At 39.5% G+C, this 17,586-nt stretch overlaps 1 protein-coding gene across 2 annotated transcripts; it reads left to right on the top strand.

The window, feature by feature from the left end:
- Nucleotides 1-551: 551 nt before the first annotated feature.
- PPC4 (phosphoenolpyruvate carboxylase 4) lies at nt 552-13,346 on the top strand. Of its 2 annotated transcripts, none has more exons than XM_022301393.2 (20): nt 552-787; nt 1,224-1,387; nt 1,643-1,757; nt 2,072-2,149; nt 2,238-2,306; nt 2,467-2,545; nt 2,651-2,727; nt 2,840-2,935; nt 4,306-4,447; nt 5,148-5,279; nt 5,611-5,684; nt 5,823-6,047; nt 8,979-9,104; nt 9,180-9,281; nt 9,413-9,559; nt 10,650-10,748; nt 10,871-10,959; nt 11,391-11,517; nt 11,593-11,799; nt 12,322-13,346. In XM_022301393.2, exons 1-20 carry the CDS (start codon nt 632-634, stop codon nt 13,144-13,146), a joined length of 3,129 nt encoding a protein of 1,042 aa, XP_022157085.1. In that variant the 5' UTR covers nt 552-631; the 3' UTR covers nt 13,147-13,346. The 2 variants fall into 2 exon arrangements, with proteins under 2 accessions (XP_022157085.1, XP_022157084.1); XM_022301392.2 differs by having other exon boundaries at nt 553-787; nt 5,820-6,047.
- The last annotated feature ends 4,240 nt before the right edge of the window (nt 13,347-17,586 follow it).

Raw genomic sequence — 17,586 nt, 5'->3', positions numbered from 1 at the left:
ATATCTTACTCAACATAGAGTACCATCACGATTATAGCTGACATATATAGTATGGAATATATCAAGATATATCAACTATAACTCATAATAAATCAAGTATATCTTGCTCAGTCTCTTGAGAGTGGTTATTAAAGTTTATTCAAAATTCAGGGACCCAGTTAGAGAAAGAAATTGAAAATGATACAAGAGACCGAAATTTTGGAAAATAATGCAACTAAATTAAACAAAAATGGAAAGGAAAGTACATGGAACAAAAACTACTTGAAGTTTGAACCAATAAATAATTATTTCCGCCCTCAATTATTTATGCCAAAAAAAAAAAAAAAAGAAAACCTATAATAAAGTTTAGGCAGCCACGGTGTTTACGGGGAATCACCTGGTGACAAAATGGATCTCGCCACACCATTTAACAGCTCCCACCATCTCCGGCACCGCTGCCACGTGTAACCCCTCTGTTGGCTGCCAGGTATCACATTCTGGGCCCCACGATCGAAACCCAAAACAAAAAAAATAAAAAAAAATCGTACATTAAGTAAGAACTGATCCCTCTCTTCGGCTTTTCATCCTTTCATCTCTCTTCCTCTCTCCCTTCTCTCTACTTCTTCTCTTCACTCTCTCTGGCATTCCACAAATGACGGATACCACTGACGATATCGCCGAGGAAATCTCCTTCCAGAGCTTCGACGATGACTGTAAATTGCTTGGCAACCTTCTCGCTGATGTCCTGCAGCGCGAAGTTGGGAGCCAGTCTATGGAAAAACTTGAACGAACTCGAGTCCTCGCTCAGGTTTCTGTTTCCCATTCTATTGTTTCTTTTTTCGCTTTTATTTTGCTCTTGCTTTTCCTCTTCCGTTTTTGTGGTTCTGTTCTGGTCATGTATGTACTGCCGAATAGTTTCTTTTTCCTGAGAGCATGCCTCACCGAGACCGGTATGGGGGAAATGGACGGCTTAATTCGTAATATGCTTGATGTTCGATGTTTTTTTCCGTTTCGTTTTTGCTTTCCGGACGGGGAATCTCAATCATGCATAAGTTGTTTATGGCATGATGGCTCGAAGTACTCCAATCATGGAGGAGGCTGCAGCTTTTCTGCCTCCATTTAATGTGTTTTCTGAGTTTTCCATTGCAAAGATTTTAACGTGTTTTCTGAGTTTGCATCGATGAGAAAGAAGGGCGAATGTTTAATCGGATGTATTATTATCGTTTTGTTTTTTCCGATAACAGAGCGCTTGCAACATGAGGATGGCGGGCATCGAGGATACGGCAGACATGCTCGAGAAGCAGCTGGCGTCGGAGATATCGAAAATGACTTTAGAGGAAGCCCTCACTCTAGCTCGTGCATTCAGCCATTCTCTCAACCTGATGGGGATTGCAGAAACCCACCACAGGTTGGTTGACTTTCAATCTACCTGTTCTTTAATCCTTGTCCATTTATTTGAAAACTAGATTTATATGGAACCGAAAAGAAATTATCGGTTTCATATTGGCTATTTTTTGTTCCTGTTGTGGAGTGAAACACATTGAGTTGCATCATGTTATTGTTCCACTCACAAAATATGCATTTCATTTAACTGTACTGGGAGCTGTCTGGAATTAAACCGTTTGATCATCTTATTGGAAATGTTGCTTTTCACGATTGACAGGGTTCGTAAGTCGAGAAATATGGCATCTCTATCAAGATCTTGCGATGATGTTTTTAATCAGTTAGTGCAGGGTGGAGTTTCTCCTGAAGAACTTTACGACAGCGTTTGCAAGCAGGTATTTGCTGTCATTTTATTTCCTTTTCCCCCCACTGTTGTATTTGGTTCTACGCACAGAGAAAGTAGAGAGACAAAAATTATAGCGGCTCTCAATTGGATGGCCGAGTAATTTAGAACTAGCTGGAAGTGGTTGCTAAGAAGAATTTATGGAGTATACAATTTGCATAGTCTGACCACCGACGTAATAATAATAAGTTGGCAGGACAAAACGCCATTTTTCTATGATTTGCAGTTTTCACTGTTCAAAAAATAGGTAATTTGTCTGTAAGTTTGTCAAATTCCCTTCTAAAATTTTTGTTCTTCTCTCTGCAGGAGGTTGAAATTGTTCTTACAGCACATCCAACTCAAATAAATCGTCGTACTTTGCAGTACAAACATCTCCGCATTGCTGTATGTTATTAGTGAATTCAGTTGTATGAACTGCAACATACTACTAGTTGCATGTCATCTTTGGCGATTAATTTAATAATACTTGCAGCGTCTATTGGACTATAATGACCGACCTGATCTTAGTCCTGAAGATCGAGAAATGCTAATCGATGATCTGGTATTATTTTATTTTCTCTTCCAACTTCCCATTCTACGTCTCATTTTACAATGACATAAACGATTTGTGGAGGGAATTTTAGGTCTGACATTTGTATGATTGAAAAACAACTTGTGTACGTTTTGTTTCTACTTTAATTTATGTTTATTATGCGTTTTAGGTAAGAGAGATAACTTCAATATGGCAGACAGATGAACTTAGACGCCACAAGCCCACACCAGTTGATGAAGCTAGGGCTGGTATATAATTACATTTAATTTGGGAGAAGATACCTGGCGGCTGAATGCTATGTTTGTTTGTTTTTTTTCACTTGCATACTTTAGAAATTATAATTGCATTCTCAGGTTTAAACATTGTGGAACAGTCCCTGTGGAAAGCCGTCCCTTACTATTTACGTCGACTCAGCAATGCTTTAAAGAAGGTCTATCATGAGTTTCTTTGCAGATTACTCTTCAATGCTTCACAGTGGTGTCATTGTTTTTTCTGGAATTTTCTCTCTTATAATAAGTTTCCTGTTTTCACTCCTCTCATAGCACACTGGAAAGTCACTTCCTTTGACTTGCACACCAATCAAATTTGGGTCTTGGATGGGAGGCGACAGGGATGGAAATCCAAATGTCACAGCAAAAGTGAGACTTCTAACATCCTCTTTTCTCATTCGCTTCAGTAAGATCTAACGCAAGCATTATTTCGTCACTTGAAAATCTCATTGTCTGAATGCATTATGTTTACTCATGTATGCTATTTGATTTTTATGCACCTTTTGGAAAACATCTTGCAGTTGTATGGTTCAAACTTCAATCAAAGTACCTTAACTTCATTTAGAACATTAGAACACGAAAATATTGGAAGAATGTGGAACCTTGTTTTCTTTTTCTTTATTTCTTGGAATCGATGTCATGTGACTTACATTGACTAGATTTTTATAACGTGCATGGGCTGAGTAACACATGACCTTATGTAGGTGATACCACAAAGTCTATTTTCCTTGCCATTGCGCCATCCCACAGGACAACATGGAACCTTGTAAAGAAAGTAGAAAAAATACAGGGGAAAAATGAATCTCATTACCACTCACTATTTTAAGAATTTTTTTGGAAATGTGAAACACGGATGAAGGCCCAAATACTAGGCTCCGTCAAACAATATCTCAATTTGCATTTTCATTGATTCTTGTTAGTGTTTCTACTGAGCTCCTTGAAATTCAGGTAGAATTCAATACATAAAGTCTGCATTTCTATTATAGCATTCATATAACTTGAATGAATAGGAAAAATATTCTGGTTATATCTATCATGAACATAAATATGCGTTATTCCTGATACGAAAAGACATAATATCATTCTATATTTTTGTAGAGAGGTCCCATTTTTCTGTGCCGGCGAAATACTTTGTTCCCTGTTATATTTCTCGTGCGGGATAGGTTTTCTTGTGAAAAGTTTGCTTTGCTTTGTAAGGATATTCAAGTAATTTGCATTTCTTTTCTTAGTGGGTTAGCTTGGTTTATCTTTTCTGTGAGGGTTCATTAATTGGCTTGTTACTAGAATAGTCTTGCTATATAAAGATAGTTTTAGATAGCGTTCCGAGTCATAATGAAAAAGAGTACGTTTGGAAGTAGTGCTTTTAAATGGATTACTATTTTTTTTATTTAAAGAAAGATCACAAGTGCTTCCCCTCGGTACTTTAAGTGCAATGTCAATAGCACTTTCTGATCTGTACTTCAGCATCATAAAAATTTTGAGTAGCACTAAGCATTTTACGTTGGAAACTCAATCGCAAACACACTTTTTATTTTATTCAATCCCCAAACACTATTATTTATGAGAAATACATAAAATCTTTCCACTACGTTTTATGACATGGTATTAGAGCCATGAAACACGTCTCCTGTCTTCTGATTGCACATCTGTTCTGCTTCATGCTAGAACTTATTTTACCCTCGGTTGCTTTCTCAAAAAAAGGTAAATAAAGTGTTTTTTTTCCCTTTCATATTCTTCAGGTCACAAGAGATGTCTCTCTTTTGTCTAGGTGGATGGCTATCGATCTCTACATTCGAGAGCTTGATAGCTTGCAATTTGAACTTTCCATGAACCGATGCAGTGATAGATTATACAGACTGGCAGATGAAATTCTCGAAAAAGGTCGTTTCTTTAAAGCTAAGAATCCACTATGACATTTGGCTACACAGTTGATTGTTGGACTTTTATCAATTCTTTTCTGTCAACTACTTATTGAATACTGATAAAGATAAGCAACAAATCCGCATGTACACACAGATCAAAAATGCTGATTAGCAGCAGAACCAAGTTAGATGGTTGTAGCGAGTGATAATTCAGTCCTTGAGAAAGACCTGGTTGGATGTTAAATTCATTTTAATAGTCATTACTTAAAACTCTTAAGTGTACCAATGAAAAGGTAAGCGTTTCCTTGAAATATTTGAGTTGGAATTGAGAATGAAAGAGTAAGGCCTTGCTTTCAAGTTTTAATTCCCTAAGTATGACTTCATGCGTATACGATTAGTGCATTACAGAACATAAGTGGAAGCATTTTTTGGTTGCTTGTCGGGAAAGAAAGGAGAAGGAATAAGTGGATGAAGAATGTTGTTAGTTTTCTTGACTTCCGAATATTATATCTGACTCTCGACTACAGCAGCACAACAAAATTTTTGAAGAATTACTATTTTTCATCTCTGGTTTGACATCATAAATTTTTACAATCACGTACCCGTACTGTCAGCTTCTAGACCGGTGTTTTATTATTCTGTAAACGTGTGAATTTCTACATACTTCTATTCTATTCTCTATATATCGTTATCTAAAGTTTGTGGTAATGCTTATCCAGAAGCTGTATCTGAAGACCGACGTGATACATGGAATCAATCTTCGCTCAAAATTGAATCGAAGAATCAGAGCCATCAAGCTGCTGCACTTCCAAGACAACTTCCACATAGGGCTGATCTACCTTCATGCACGGGTATGGTAGCATAATCTGGAGATATATTCTCAGCTCCCATCATGAAAATTTATCATTTTGATAATACCTACTCGAATAAATTCAAACTTGGACAAATTTGAGATTTTCTTGCAAATGCAACATTTCTTTCATGTGGCTTATTAAAATATTTTATATGCGAGTTTGGCTGAGATGAATATTTTTACAGTTGGTACAAGAAAATGATTTCGCACTCTGATTAGATAGAAAGACTTGTTTTTGCCTCTTGGTGCTTTTTATTATCCTTAAATCTTATTGTTCGTGCTTCTTGCCAAAATAGATGGTTGTTAATCTCATTAAGCCCTTCATACAGACTGCAATGATGGTGAATCCAGATATTCTAGAGTAGAATTTCCCAGGACTGATCATACATCATCAAATAATCAGGTGAAGCAATTTCTAGAGCGCTCTTTTTTATATTTATTGTTCCCTATTTCTCCAATGCACATTCTTTTAGATTATTCATATTTCTCGCTAGTGGTACTTCATTCTCTCTCTCTAACTACTTGTGCCTTCCACTAGGAGACCTCTGATCCAGATACACGTCCATCTTTATCGAATGGAGGTTCACCTACTGCAAGTGCACCTCGTTCTGCATCTTTCAACTCTAGTCAACTCCTTGCTCAGAGGAAACTGTTTGCAGAATCTCAGATGGGGAGGTCCAGTTTTCAGAAGCTTTTAGAACCCAGGCTCCCTCCACGTCCTGGACTTGCACCCTACCGTGTTGTGCTTGGTAGTGTAAAAGACAAGGTATGACTTTTCAGTTTGGCTACTTCGGTGAGCTAAAGTATGTCTTAATTGACTGTATGGAAACTGTGGATAACAATAACCTGTGGACTTTCACGATTTGGAATTTTGGTTGGTGATGGATTCATCGAACTGTTCAACATGAATCTAAAAAATTGGTCTCCTATAAATGTTATTTTGCATATTGAATTCTTCATTTGTTTGATGGATGTTTTGTGCGGTTTGAAAAAGAAGGGCCAAAATGTTAGGACCACATTATTGACAACTGTTAGGAGGCCAATAGTACGAGGTATTAACTTTTGGAATTGGAATTTTTGGAGTCATGATGTTAGTGAGTGTAAAAGCTTGGAGAAAGCATGAGAGATTTCCTTTGGGAGAGGTGTGTGAGGGTGTGAGGCTCACTTAGTCAATTGGGATATTACTTCTAGGCAGTGTTTTCGAGGCGCGAGGCGCACCTCAAGGCGACAAGCCCTTTGATTGCCTTGAGGCGAGAGGCGATACAAAGGCGACGCCCGAGTGAAGCGAGGCGCACCTTAATAAATAAATAAAAATTATATATATAGTGCATAAATTTATATAGTAAACATAGTTTAAAAAATAAATACTAAAATAGTGTCATAGTAAATGTCAACAAGATACATAAAACAACCAAATGCAATAAGTTTAGTCAGAGACGGGAGCGGCGACGGTGTTGATCGGAGACGGGAGTGGGCGATGGCCGAAGATTGAGGGTGGTGAAGGTGAATGTCGAGAGGCAGAGAGAATGGTTAGGGTTTGTGGACTGAGGTATTTCGCGAGGGAGAAAGGTTCTTTTAAAAAAAACACATTAAAAATTAAAATAAAATAAAATAAATAAGGCAGATCGCCTCGCTTCAACGAGGCGATCGCCTGGCCTCAGGCGAGAGGCGCACAAAGGCGCACCAAGGCGCACCGAGGCGAGCGCCCGATTGAAGGCGCTCGCCTGGGCACCTTGCAAGGCGCACCTGGGCGAAATCGCCTCGCCTCTCGCCTGAGGCGAGCACCCGGGTGCGCCTCAACAACACTGCTTCTAGGCCTTTGGCAGCGGGGCTTTGGCATTTGGAACTTGAGGATCATTGGGTGGGTGATAAATCTCTTTGTTCTTTAATCCCTGGTCTATATAGCTTATCTGACATGAGGTTGCATTCTATGTTGAAGTTAAGGGGGATTGGATCGCTTATTTCCTTGGGCCTCAAGTTGGCTCTTGATGGATAGGGAGTCTTTGGAAGTTTATGTGTTGCTCCCTTTTGCTTAGAGACGTTCCTTCTAGTCGGAAAGGAAGGATTCTTGGGTTTGGTCCCCTAGCCCATCTAAGGGGTTCTCCTGTAGTTCTTTCTTCCATATGTTGAGTTCTCCCTCTCTTCCCCCATTTGCCCCATTTATTGCCTTGCTTTGGAAGGTGAAAATTCCAAAAAGATATGTATATATATATATTTTTTTCTTTTTTGTGTGGGTAGGTATTACATGAAAAAGTAGACACCTTGGAACATATTCAAAGGTGCTCTTTTATCTATTTGGGGCCACAGTGGTGTGTGCTTTGCAAGAGGGTATTAGGGGATCTAGATCATATTTTGTGGCTTTATATTGTTTCCCATTAATATTTGGAGTCGTTTCTTTAAGCATTTTGGGGTGCCTTAGGTTTGCTATAGGGATTGTGGGGCTATGCTGTAAGAGGTGCGTTTGTTCCCTCCGTTTCAAGGGAAGGGAAGATTTTTGTGGCAAACTTGCTTCTTTGCTATTTTGTGGAAGATTTGGACTGTGAGAAATAATAGAATCTTAGGGGTGGAGAGAGCTGGGGAGTATGTTTGGGAGCATGAGCATTTTGTACTTATCTATGGGGTCGGTTTTAAAGTTGTTTTGTACTGTGGGCCTCCTATTGCCGGGCTGGTGTTTTTGTTTGCGCTTGTACCTACGTTCTTTTCTCATTTTCTCAATGAAAAGTTCGGTTTCTCGTTTTTTTTTTAAGGAAACTTTTGGAATTGGAATTAACATCTCTCTCTCTCTCTATATATATATATATATATAATTTTTTTTGTAATTAGCACCTGAAGTTTTCTATTTAATGGCTTAAAATACATACATCAATATATTTGATAATTAATCACAGATCTTGCAAAGATACTTAGATTTTGAATGCATTATTTAATATTTCAATTTACTTAACTGAGGTGTGTATAAATTGATCCGAATATCTAGACTTATAAAAAGAAAAATTGAGTTATATCCAAGAATTATTCTAATGGATGTGGAGAAAGATGTATCTCCATTCTTATTCTTTCTTGCCCTTATTTTTCTAGTTTCTATTGTATGGTAGGATGAACATCTATCAGGCATTAATGGATGCTACCAAAGGCGCTTTCTCCTTTAGATGGGAGAAAAAAAAATGTTGTACCGACTAAAGATGTGATAAAAAATAGGAGGAATGCTGCTTGGGAAATGCTCATTTTTTGTGTCACATTATTTCAAAAAGCTTTTCAATATTGGTTATTAGCACGTGGAGACGCCAACCAGAGCATAACTCAGTGGGTTAAGACACATGTATCCAACCATGAGGTTGAGAGTTCGAATCTCCACCCCATATGTTGTACTAAAAAAAGGAAAAAAAAAGGAAGAAAAAGAGAAAAAATAGCATGTGTAGTTTACAATGAAATCTGCAACATACTTTAGTTCTAGAGGGAATTACAAAAATATCATAATAAAGTGATATGTTACATTATGTAACAGTCTATTTTCAGTTTTCCAAAATTGACAAAATACAAAATAAAAACAAACATCTCACGTCATATTTAAAATATTGAACAATATGATATTTGTGTAACAAAAGAGTATAAAGGGTGTTATCAGATATAAAAGTACATTATTTTATTGTCATTTAGTAAAAATTTGTATGTTTTGTTTGATCTTTTGTGAGCACAGCTTGTGAAAACACGAAGAAGGCAGGAGTTACTTCTCGAGGATCTTCCTTGTGAACAAGATCCTTCAGATTACTATGAGACTGCAGATCAACTCTTGGAGCCGCTGCTTCTATGCTATGAGTCTCTGGTAATCCAGAGTTCTATTTCATCTCTTTTTTAAGTGCAATTTTATACATAAATTTATGTACATCAACTCATGCAGCAATCATGTGGATCTGTGGTGCTTGCTGATGGTCGGTTAGTTGATCTGATTAGAAGAGTTGCTACATTTGGTATGGTATTAATGAAGCTGGATTTACGTCAGGTATGTCCTATTTTAGGTAATATTGTTTCCTCAAAAATAGCATTTCAGAAAAGATGATGAACTGGCTATATCTTTTTACTCCCAAGTTTCCTTCGGAACAAATATTGAGGATATGATTTTGTTGTACCCAGGAATCTGGTAGACATGCGGAAACTCTGGACGCCATTACAGAGTACCTGGACATGGGTACATTTAGTGACTGGGATGAAGAAAGGAAGTTGGAATTTCTAACAAGAGAGCTAAAGGGGAAGCGACCACTGGTTCCTCCAACAATTGAGGTAAACTTTTAGGTGAAAAATTAACACAACTTGTAACTCAGACAAATAGAAGTCCTTAACTATTTATGATATTCTGTTGGACGACAATACGCACAGCAGTAAGATGAAAAAATATTGAATGAAATTCAGCTTATTTTCTATGTTTTCCTCCGTTCTAATTATCTCACGTGCCAATTATTATGCAAAAGTATTCCTAAATTCTTCATTTTGCAGAATTCACCTTGTTCTTATTTAAACAATCTCATAAATTTATATTATAAATCATCATTGCAATATTAATCATTCATAAAAAAAGAGATCACGAAACCAATATATGAGTCAACTTCCCAAATAGCACCTTAAAATGTAACCTTTGTTTCCGCAAAAAAGAGAAAAAGTGTTACCTTTGTAGATATGGGATGGATGTCCTTGGTATTCAAATTTGATTCTCGTGTGATGGGCTTGGCTTCATCTTTTGAATTTTGGAATGTGAAATCAATATTTTCGATGACTTCAAGTTGTGTGGTTGATGCGCAGCTTGTAATTCTGGTATGCCAGTTCAATTTTGCCGAATTATAGGGAACTCAGAAGTTCTTATGCTATGGTGCGGCCAATTTCTTTGCAGTGAAAATATACTTCACTAACCTAAAGTTTGTACAGTCTAGCAAAGCAGCACTTCAAAATTATTAATTTAAAACTTGCCCTTATTAAAGAAAAGGGTGCACCCCGAGTCCCTGGCCATAGCCGGGAGAAGGAAATAGGCATTTTCTTGAACATAAGGCTATTAGAGTTCTTTGTAATGACGAGAATCTTTTTATGTGAAATACGGCTTGAATTCATTGATGATCAAAACTTTCTAGTTTCCATAAGTTCTGCTGTTTGAATAAAAAAAAGTTTTGATTTTGCAGTTAACATTCACGTATGCCATGTCATCTCAAATTGACATGCATGTATTTACGATTACAAAGTTTCCTAATTAATAGTGATAATACCAGAAGCTTCAAAGACAAAAGCTTGTGCTTATCTTCAAAGTAATGGATTGTCTAGCATTTGTTTCCTTTAAAGTTTAAACTGTAGGAACTTATTTTAGGGGTTAATTTTGCCCTTTCAGGTTGCTTCTGATGTTAAAGAGGTTTTGAACACCTTCCGTGTTGCTGCTGAGCTGGGGAGTGAATCACTTGGTGCCTACGTGATCTCTATGGCCTCCAATGTAATGATTAACTGTCAATATGATCATTTTTTATTGAATCCAGTAAAAATGCCAATACTTCCATATAAAAGAAATAGATACTTTTTAATTTCATGAAATACTGTTGTACTTGGTGACTGCAGGCAAGTGACGTACTCGCAGTGGAACTTCTGCAGAAAGATGCACGACTTGCTGTTAGTGGAGAGCTAGGACGGCCATGTCCTGGTGGAACGTAAGTCTTATGGCTAAATATTTGTGGGGATACCTCTGCAAAATCCTCATCTATGAATCCGTAAAGTGATATTTTGCACATTATTATCATTCGAAGCTGTGTTCTATAATATCATTTCTCAAATAAAACATATTCCATGATCAAATAAGTGCAAACATTTGGCTTCCATGTCATAGGAAATTCATGAAGAGTAGGGATACTGTGTATGATTATTCGACATGTTTTTTGCAACAGCTAGAAAGAGTTTCATATTATATTTTTCTTTACCAACTGAAGGAGATTTTCTCTGGCTTTCTAAAATTTGCCAACTAACCAACCACATTCACACGCTTCATTTAACTTTTCTCGGAAAATGAATACTTAAAGTAGAGTAGAGAGCTAGCTTAGATGTAGCAAGGATTATAGATGGGCTAAAATACTTCCTGAAATAGGTTGCGTGTGGTTCCTCTGTTTGAAACCGTGGACGACTTGAGGAAAGCAGGATCATCGATAAGGAAACTATTATCTATTGATTGGTATCGAGAACACATCATAAAGAACCATAATGGGCTCCAAGAGGTATATATAGAAAACATTCGAATGATCTACTTCTAGTTGTCACTGTTTCAGTGAATAAAAAGTTTATTTGGACAGGTGATGGTGGGTTATTCTGATTCTGGCAAAGATGCTGGGCGCTTCACTGCTGCATGGGAACTTTACAAAGCTCAAGAAGATGTTGTGGCTGCATGCAACGAGTATGGTATCAAAATTACCCTGTTTCATGGGCGTGGAGGGAGCATTGGCCGTGGGGGTGGACCTACATATCTGGCCATTCAATCCCAGCCTCCAGGTTCGGTAATGGTAAGTTGAAAAATAATCAAATCTGAATTTGCCATGTTATATGATTTATTAGACTGTTAACAGATTAAGAATACTGACTTTATTTCCTTTGAAGTAACCTAAGAAGTTATTCTGACCTTTGTATAGAATGCAATGCAATATGGGTGGGGACAAAATCCATTTCGCGTCTCTCATTAATCCTGATCTTTAAAACACATCCTTTCAGTGAGCCTAAGGCAGCTCAGTTGGCAAGGGTTTGAGGTTTCTTGATTATACTGTCTTAGTGTTTAGATATCTCAAGTTTGAACCTTCCGATGAGCTTAATATAAAAAATCTTTGATGTCTCCCGAGTCAGAGTCTTAGGGCGAGCACGGGTGCTCCTGGGTATACGGGAGCAAAGCTCCGACTCAATTGTCAAAAAAAGAAAAATCACGTCCTTTCACAATATATTTTCTAGTGTGGGACTTTAATCTGCAAAATTTTGGTGTAGATTACAAGGCATCATTGACATATTGAATCAATATAATGAAATACATCTGGCAGGGTACTCTACGATCAACCGAGCAAGGGGAAATGGTGCAGGCCAAGTTTGGATTGCCTCAAACTGCTGTTAGACAGCTAGAAATATACACAACGGCTGTACTCCTTTCGACCCTACGTCCACCTCTTCCACCTCGAGAAACAAAATGGCGTAATCTCATGGAGGAGATCTCGAAAATCAGCTGCGAGAACTACAGGAGCATGGTATATGAAAATCCAGAATTCCTTGCTTACTTCCACGAGGCCACTCCTCAGGCAGAGCTTGGCTTCCTTAACATTGGAAGCCGCCCAACAAGGAGAAAAACCTCCGTCGGGATCGGACATCTTCGAGCCATACCATGGGTTTTCGCTTGGACACAAACTAGATCTGTTCTTCCAGCTTGGCTTGGGGTTGGGGCAGGTTTAAAAGGTGTATGTGAAAAGGGTCACACCCAAGACTTGGAATCAATGTACCAAGAATGGCCTTTCTTCCAGAGTACCCTAGACCTTATAGAGATGGTTTTAGGCAAAGCTGATACTCATATTGCAAAGCATTATGATGAAGTCCTCGTCTCCGAGAATCGGCGCGAACTCGGATCTGTACTGAGGAAGAAACTGGAAGAGACTGAGAAATATGTTCTGATAGTTAGCAGGCACGGGAAACTATCCGAGAACAATCGGAGTTTGAGGAGGCTGATCGAGAGCAGACTCCATTATCTGAATCCTCTGAACCTGCTTCAAGTGGAGGTATTAAAGAGGCTGAGATGTGATTCAGACAACAAAAAACTCAGAGATGCATTACTTATTACAATCAATGGGATCGCAGCAGGAATGAGGAACACAGGTTAAGTTGAATTCATCATTAAGACAATGCTTTGCTTGTTGCTAAGAGGCTTTAGAATAAGAGTCGTATTTATTTGGATGTAGGGTTGTGCTAAAAATTTGTGCAAGAAAATGGTTGCTATATCATAGTTCCAGGATTGTATTGGATTTAATTAAATAACTTGGAACATATTTTTATGCAAATTCCAAGTCAATTATGTCCATAATCTCTTAATTTACTCATTCATATATTAATTACAAAAAGATTATCATGATTTCAAATTCGAAATTAATTAATGGGTAGATTTAACCATGATTTCAAATTGAAAATATATCCATATATAGTGTTATATCAAACCGAACAAAAGCTAAAAAAACCTACTCTATCAATTTAGACGCACTAGCACATGCTTGATTATAAGATGATAAATATAAGGGAAAAATACACTTTTGGTCCTTGAGGTCTAAGGTAGGTGTCTATTTGGTCCCTGAAGTTTCAAAACGAACACTTTTGGTCCTTAGGGTTTGGTGTAGGTGTCTATTTAGTCCCTAAGTTTCAAAATAGACATTTTTGGTCCTTAAAGTTTGAATTATAGTTCTAAATAGTCCTTTGACCGTTAGTTGACCGTTAGTGGCTTTCCATCCCTTTTCTCCCCTCTCTTTCTTTTTCTCTCTCTCCCATCTCCGACCAACAACTGCCGACCATTTTTATCTTTACCATGGGTACGGAAAATATATCATGGTGAGAAGAAGACGAAACACACATCGACGTTAGAATGACGAGAAGCTTGACGAGCGGTCGGTGACGAGAACGGAGTAAACAGTCTGCTACGGGATAAACGGAGTAAACGACCGGCGACGAGAATGAAGAACCTTGACGCGACAGCATGCTACATCTTGATAGCAGTGAGTGAATGAAGTAAATGGCCGGAAAAAATGTTGTTTGAGGAAGAAGAAGAAACGGGCGGAAGAAGAAACAGGTGGAAAAGGAGACGAAAAGGATTTTGGAGATTTGGATAGGATTATTTGGATATTTTTATTTTTGAAAAGTGTAAATAGGCGTAAACGATTTGAAATCTAACCTCCAAAATCAACCATTTTTAATTTCAATAATTTATTAATATTTAGATATAAATAAAGAATGATATATTGGTAAATTGTTTATGAGAACCATCTTAAACGGTTATTTTATGAGAAAGTGTAAATTTTATAGATCGAAGTTTTTATGTAATAATAATCTATAAAAGGTATATCAATGAATTAATCTCTTCTTATTTAATACTAAAAAAACGTTTGAATTGGGTCGGGATCTCATTTAAAAGAATTTTTTTTTAAATTACAAGAAAAATTGTTTATTGTTTTATTTTATTTTTAGTGGCGTATCAGATAACTTGTGCTTAGATTTACATCAAAAATTATGATAATGCCTTTATCTTTTATGATAGGTTTTACACCAAATCGATTTCGAATGACCCTACTTATTTGGAACTAACTGTGATAAGTTTTAATTTTCATAATTTCATTAATTTAGACCACTCATCAAAATTAAAATTTATATCAATCAAATAATAGTGTTGAGGGGTCTGTACGCAGCCGAGGGCATGACAACATCAGGAAAGTCGACTTGTCAGGTCGGCCTCGACGACGAACAAGTGGAGGAACCGTACGATGGCTCACACTGGAGCAGGAATCGAATCGGTCGCTGCCAACGGCCAACGGTCCCTAGTCGGGCCCCTCGCCAAGCAGGGAAGTACCCCGATGGGACGTATATATGCCCACCAACCACTATAAATACACCCTTCGACCTTGACTACAGGTATGAAAAACCTATCTGATGCTTACCTATTGAGCTCGGCTTGAATACTAACTTGGGCGTCGGAGTGGTCGTCTCTTTGCAGGTACCCCGAAAAACCACTTAAGTGCTTGAGGCCAACCTCCGAGGTCATCTTCCGTGCCTCGGTCAAATCTTGCATCAACAGTTGGCGCCGTCTGTGGGAAGCGACTGTCGTAAGCCAAGATCAAATAGATCGCTCGAAAGCTGGCTATGACGGAAGGTTCCCAAACTTCAAGCAACCATCACTCCAAGGATCCGGCCAAGGATCCCAGAGCTCGGCCAGGCGCTTCCAAACCACCGGTAGGACGGAAGCCAAAGACCAAGGCCGACTCCCAAAGGTCAAAGTCCCGCATTCAGGTCGAGGTGGTGTTCGACCTGCAAGATGAAATTGACGCCATGAGGGCTCACGTCGTAGCCCTGACGAAGGCGCTGCAAACAGCGGGCATGCCGCTTCCCGAGCTCCCTGACGTTGAGGTTCAACGTGACCCTAGAAAAGGAAAGGCAAAGGTCGCCGAGGCCGACCAGGACGAGTCGTTGGGGTACAACCCATCAAAGCTCGTCCTAGGAGGAAACAATTGCTCGTGGGAGCCGGAGGACATGCGCACCCGCCTCTCCTCGCTGAACAAACGGGACTTCCGCAACAAGTTGGACCGGCAACGCTCCAAGAGGGCCAACCCCTCAGCAAGGTCAGAATCAGTCGACAATGAGGATGTAGTGCTATAGTTCGAGCAGCTCCGGAAGGAGCTCAGGAGCGACCTTCGAAAGGTCCAGGGAAAACCCATCTCAGACGACGATGAGCCCGACGAGTCACCATTCACTTAGGCGATCCTGACCGTGCCGATCTCGTCCAAAGGGAAGCTCCCGAGCTTCGACAAGTATGACAGGTCCGCAGATCTGGTAGAACACGTGGAGAAATATGAGTCGCTGATGGACTTCCACGCTTACCTCGATGAGATGAAGTGCAGAGCATTCTCCATGACTCTGCAAGGGTCCGTGAGGAAATGGTACCGGCAATTTAAGCCCCACTCCATCTCCTCTTGGAAGTAGCTCCGCAAGGCCTTTGTGGCCTAGTTTGCAGCTCAGCAGGAAACTCAACACCCAGCTCAATACCTGCTCACGATAAGGCAGAGGGTGGGTGAAAGCTTGAGGGATTACGTTAGGAGATTCCTCGCCGCGCAGATCACAGTAACCTGTAACGAGGAGTTCACATGCTCGGCGTTCGCTTCGGGGGTCCCGCATGAGCAACTAAAATGGTCACTCGCTAAGAAGCCTGAGCTCACTATCAAAGCCAGCATAGAGCGAGCCCGGAAGTTCATGCAGGCAAGCGAACTCATTCAGTCAAGAGAGGAACAACCGAGAACCAGCCCCACGGGTGAGGAGAAGCCGGGATAGCTCCCGTAGGTCGCCACCACGCCAACGGCAAAATGACAGCGACTCCCAACATAAGCATGACCAGAAACACGACCAACCTGAGAGGTATGACTGCTTTACCCCCTTGAACATACCGGTAGCTGAGATCCTCTCCAACATACAAGATGCAAAGCTCGACCTGCTCACTGAGCCTAACCCCATGCACCGAGACCTTGAGAAGCGCAGTAGGTCAAAGTTCTGCCACTTTCATAAGGATCATGGTCACGACACTTCCGATTGCTACGAGTTAAAGAGACAGATTGAGGCCTAATTCAGAAGGGGTACTTTAAGAAGCACGTAGGCCGAGCTCCCGTTGGAGAAGGAAGTAGAGCATGCAACTCGAGAGGAGAAAGAGCAGAGAGGGAGAGGGCGCGTTCCCCTCCGAAGCACGCGGATCGACCCGCCGTGATTGACATGATTTTTGGAGGGCCGAGCGTGGAAACAAGCGCAAAGCGCTGGCGAAAGAAGCCCGCCATGAGGTATGCTCAAGCTACGAATAGATCACCCCTTACCAGATCTCGTTCTCACACGAAGACATGAAGGGCCTGCACAACCTTCACAATGACGCCCTGATGATCGAAGCCCTGATCGATCACGTGATGGTCAGACACATACTGTGTTGGGTGTGTTGCCCTAAACTCGTAGTTTGTATTTTTTGTAAAAACAAATATATATTCAATAAAGTTTTATTCAATAAATTTGTTGTTGAATTCATAGCATTGCATTGTCCAAAATCCAATAAACTAAATATTCGAGGTTATTTTAGTGTAACCGGGACAGTATATGTACTGCGTATATATTTGATATACCCTTGATATACGAGGTATATATTTGATATATCCTTGACATACGAGGTATATATTTGATATACCCTGATATACAAGTGGATAATGTCCCGTGAATAACCTAAAGGGTCTATAGTATATGGATAAGGCTGGGTACCTTATCCTGGCAACACTATGGATACGACCCACTCTGTAAAGGTTACAGACGACTCGATCTAGGTCGTTCGTGTGGAGACATGCGAGTGAGGGTATCCTATACAATGTGTTTGTATAAGACCGGACCACGAAATAGCCAATCTTTAGATGTAACACCGTTAACTAATAGATTGTTGTTTCTTAGGATGAATAGACAACTCATTCTCAATCTTGAGTGAGTTATGGACTCCTGCCCGTGAGGGCTCGTTCTTTGATCTGTATGGGTGAGAGTGGCCAGAGTTG

The sequence above is a fragment of the Momordica charantia genome (genome assembly GCF_013281855.1).
Source record: "Momordica charantia cultivar OHB3-1 chromosome 4 unlocalized genomic scaffold, Mcharantia_2.0 BLBB01000004.1, whole genome shotgun sequence".
Taxonomy (NCBI): domain Eukaryota; kingdom Viridiplantae; phylum Streptophyta; class Magnoliopsida; order Cucurbitales; family Cucurbitaceae; genus Momordica; species Momordica charantia.
Note: the sequence above shows the minus strand (reverse complement) of the source record. Positions and strands in the feature narration are given on the sequence as shown.

Coding starts and splice junctions, on each gene's coding strand:
- PPC4 (XM_022301392.2), top strand. CDS start 632: ATGACGGATACCACTGACGATATCGCCGAGGAAATCTCCTTCCAGAGC. Junction 2,150..2,237: donor ACAAACATCTCCGCATTGCT/GTATGTTATTAG, acceptor TAATACTTGCAG/CGTCTATTGGACTATAATGA. Junction 9,560..10,649: donor TGGTTCCTCCAACAATTGAG/GTAAACTTTTAG, acceptor TTGCCCTTTCAG/GTTGCTTCTGATGTTAAAGA.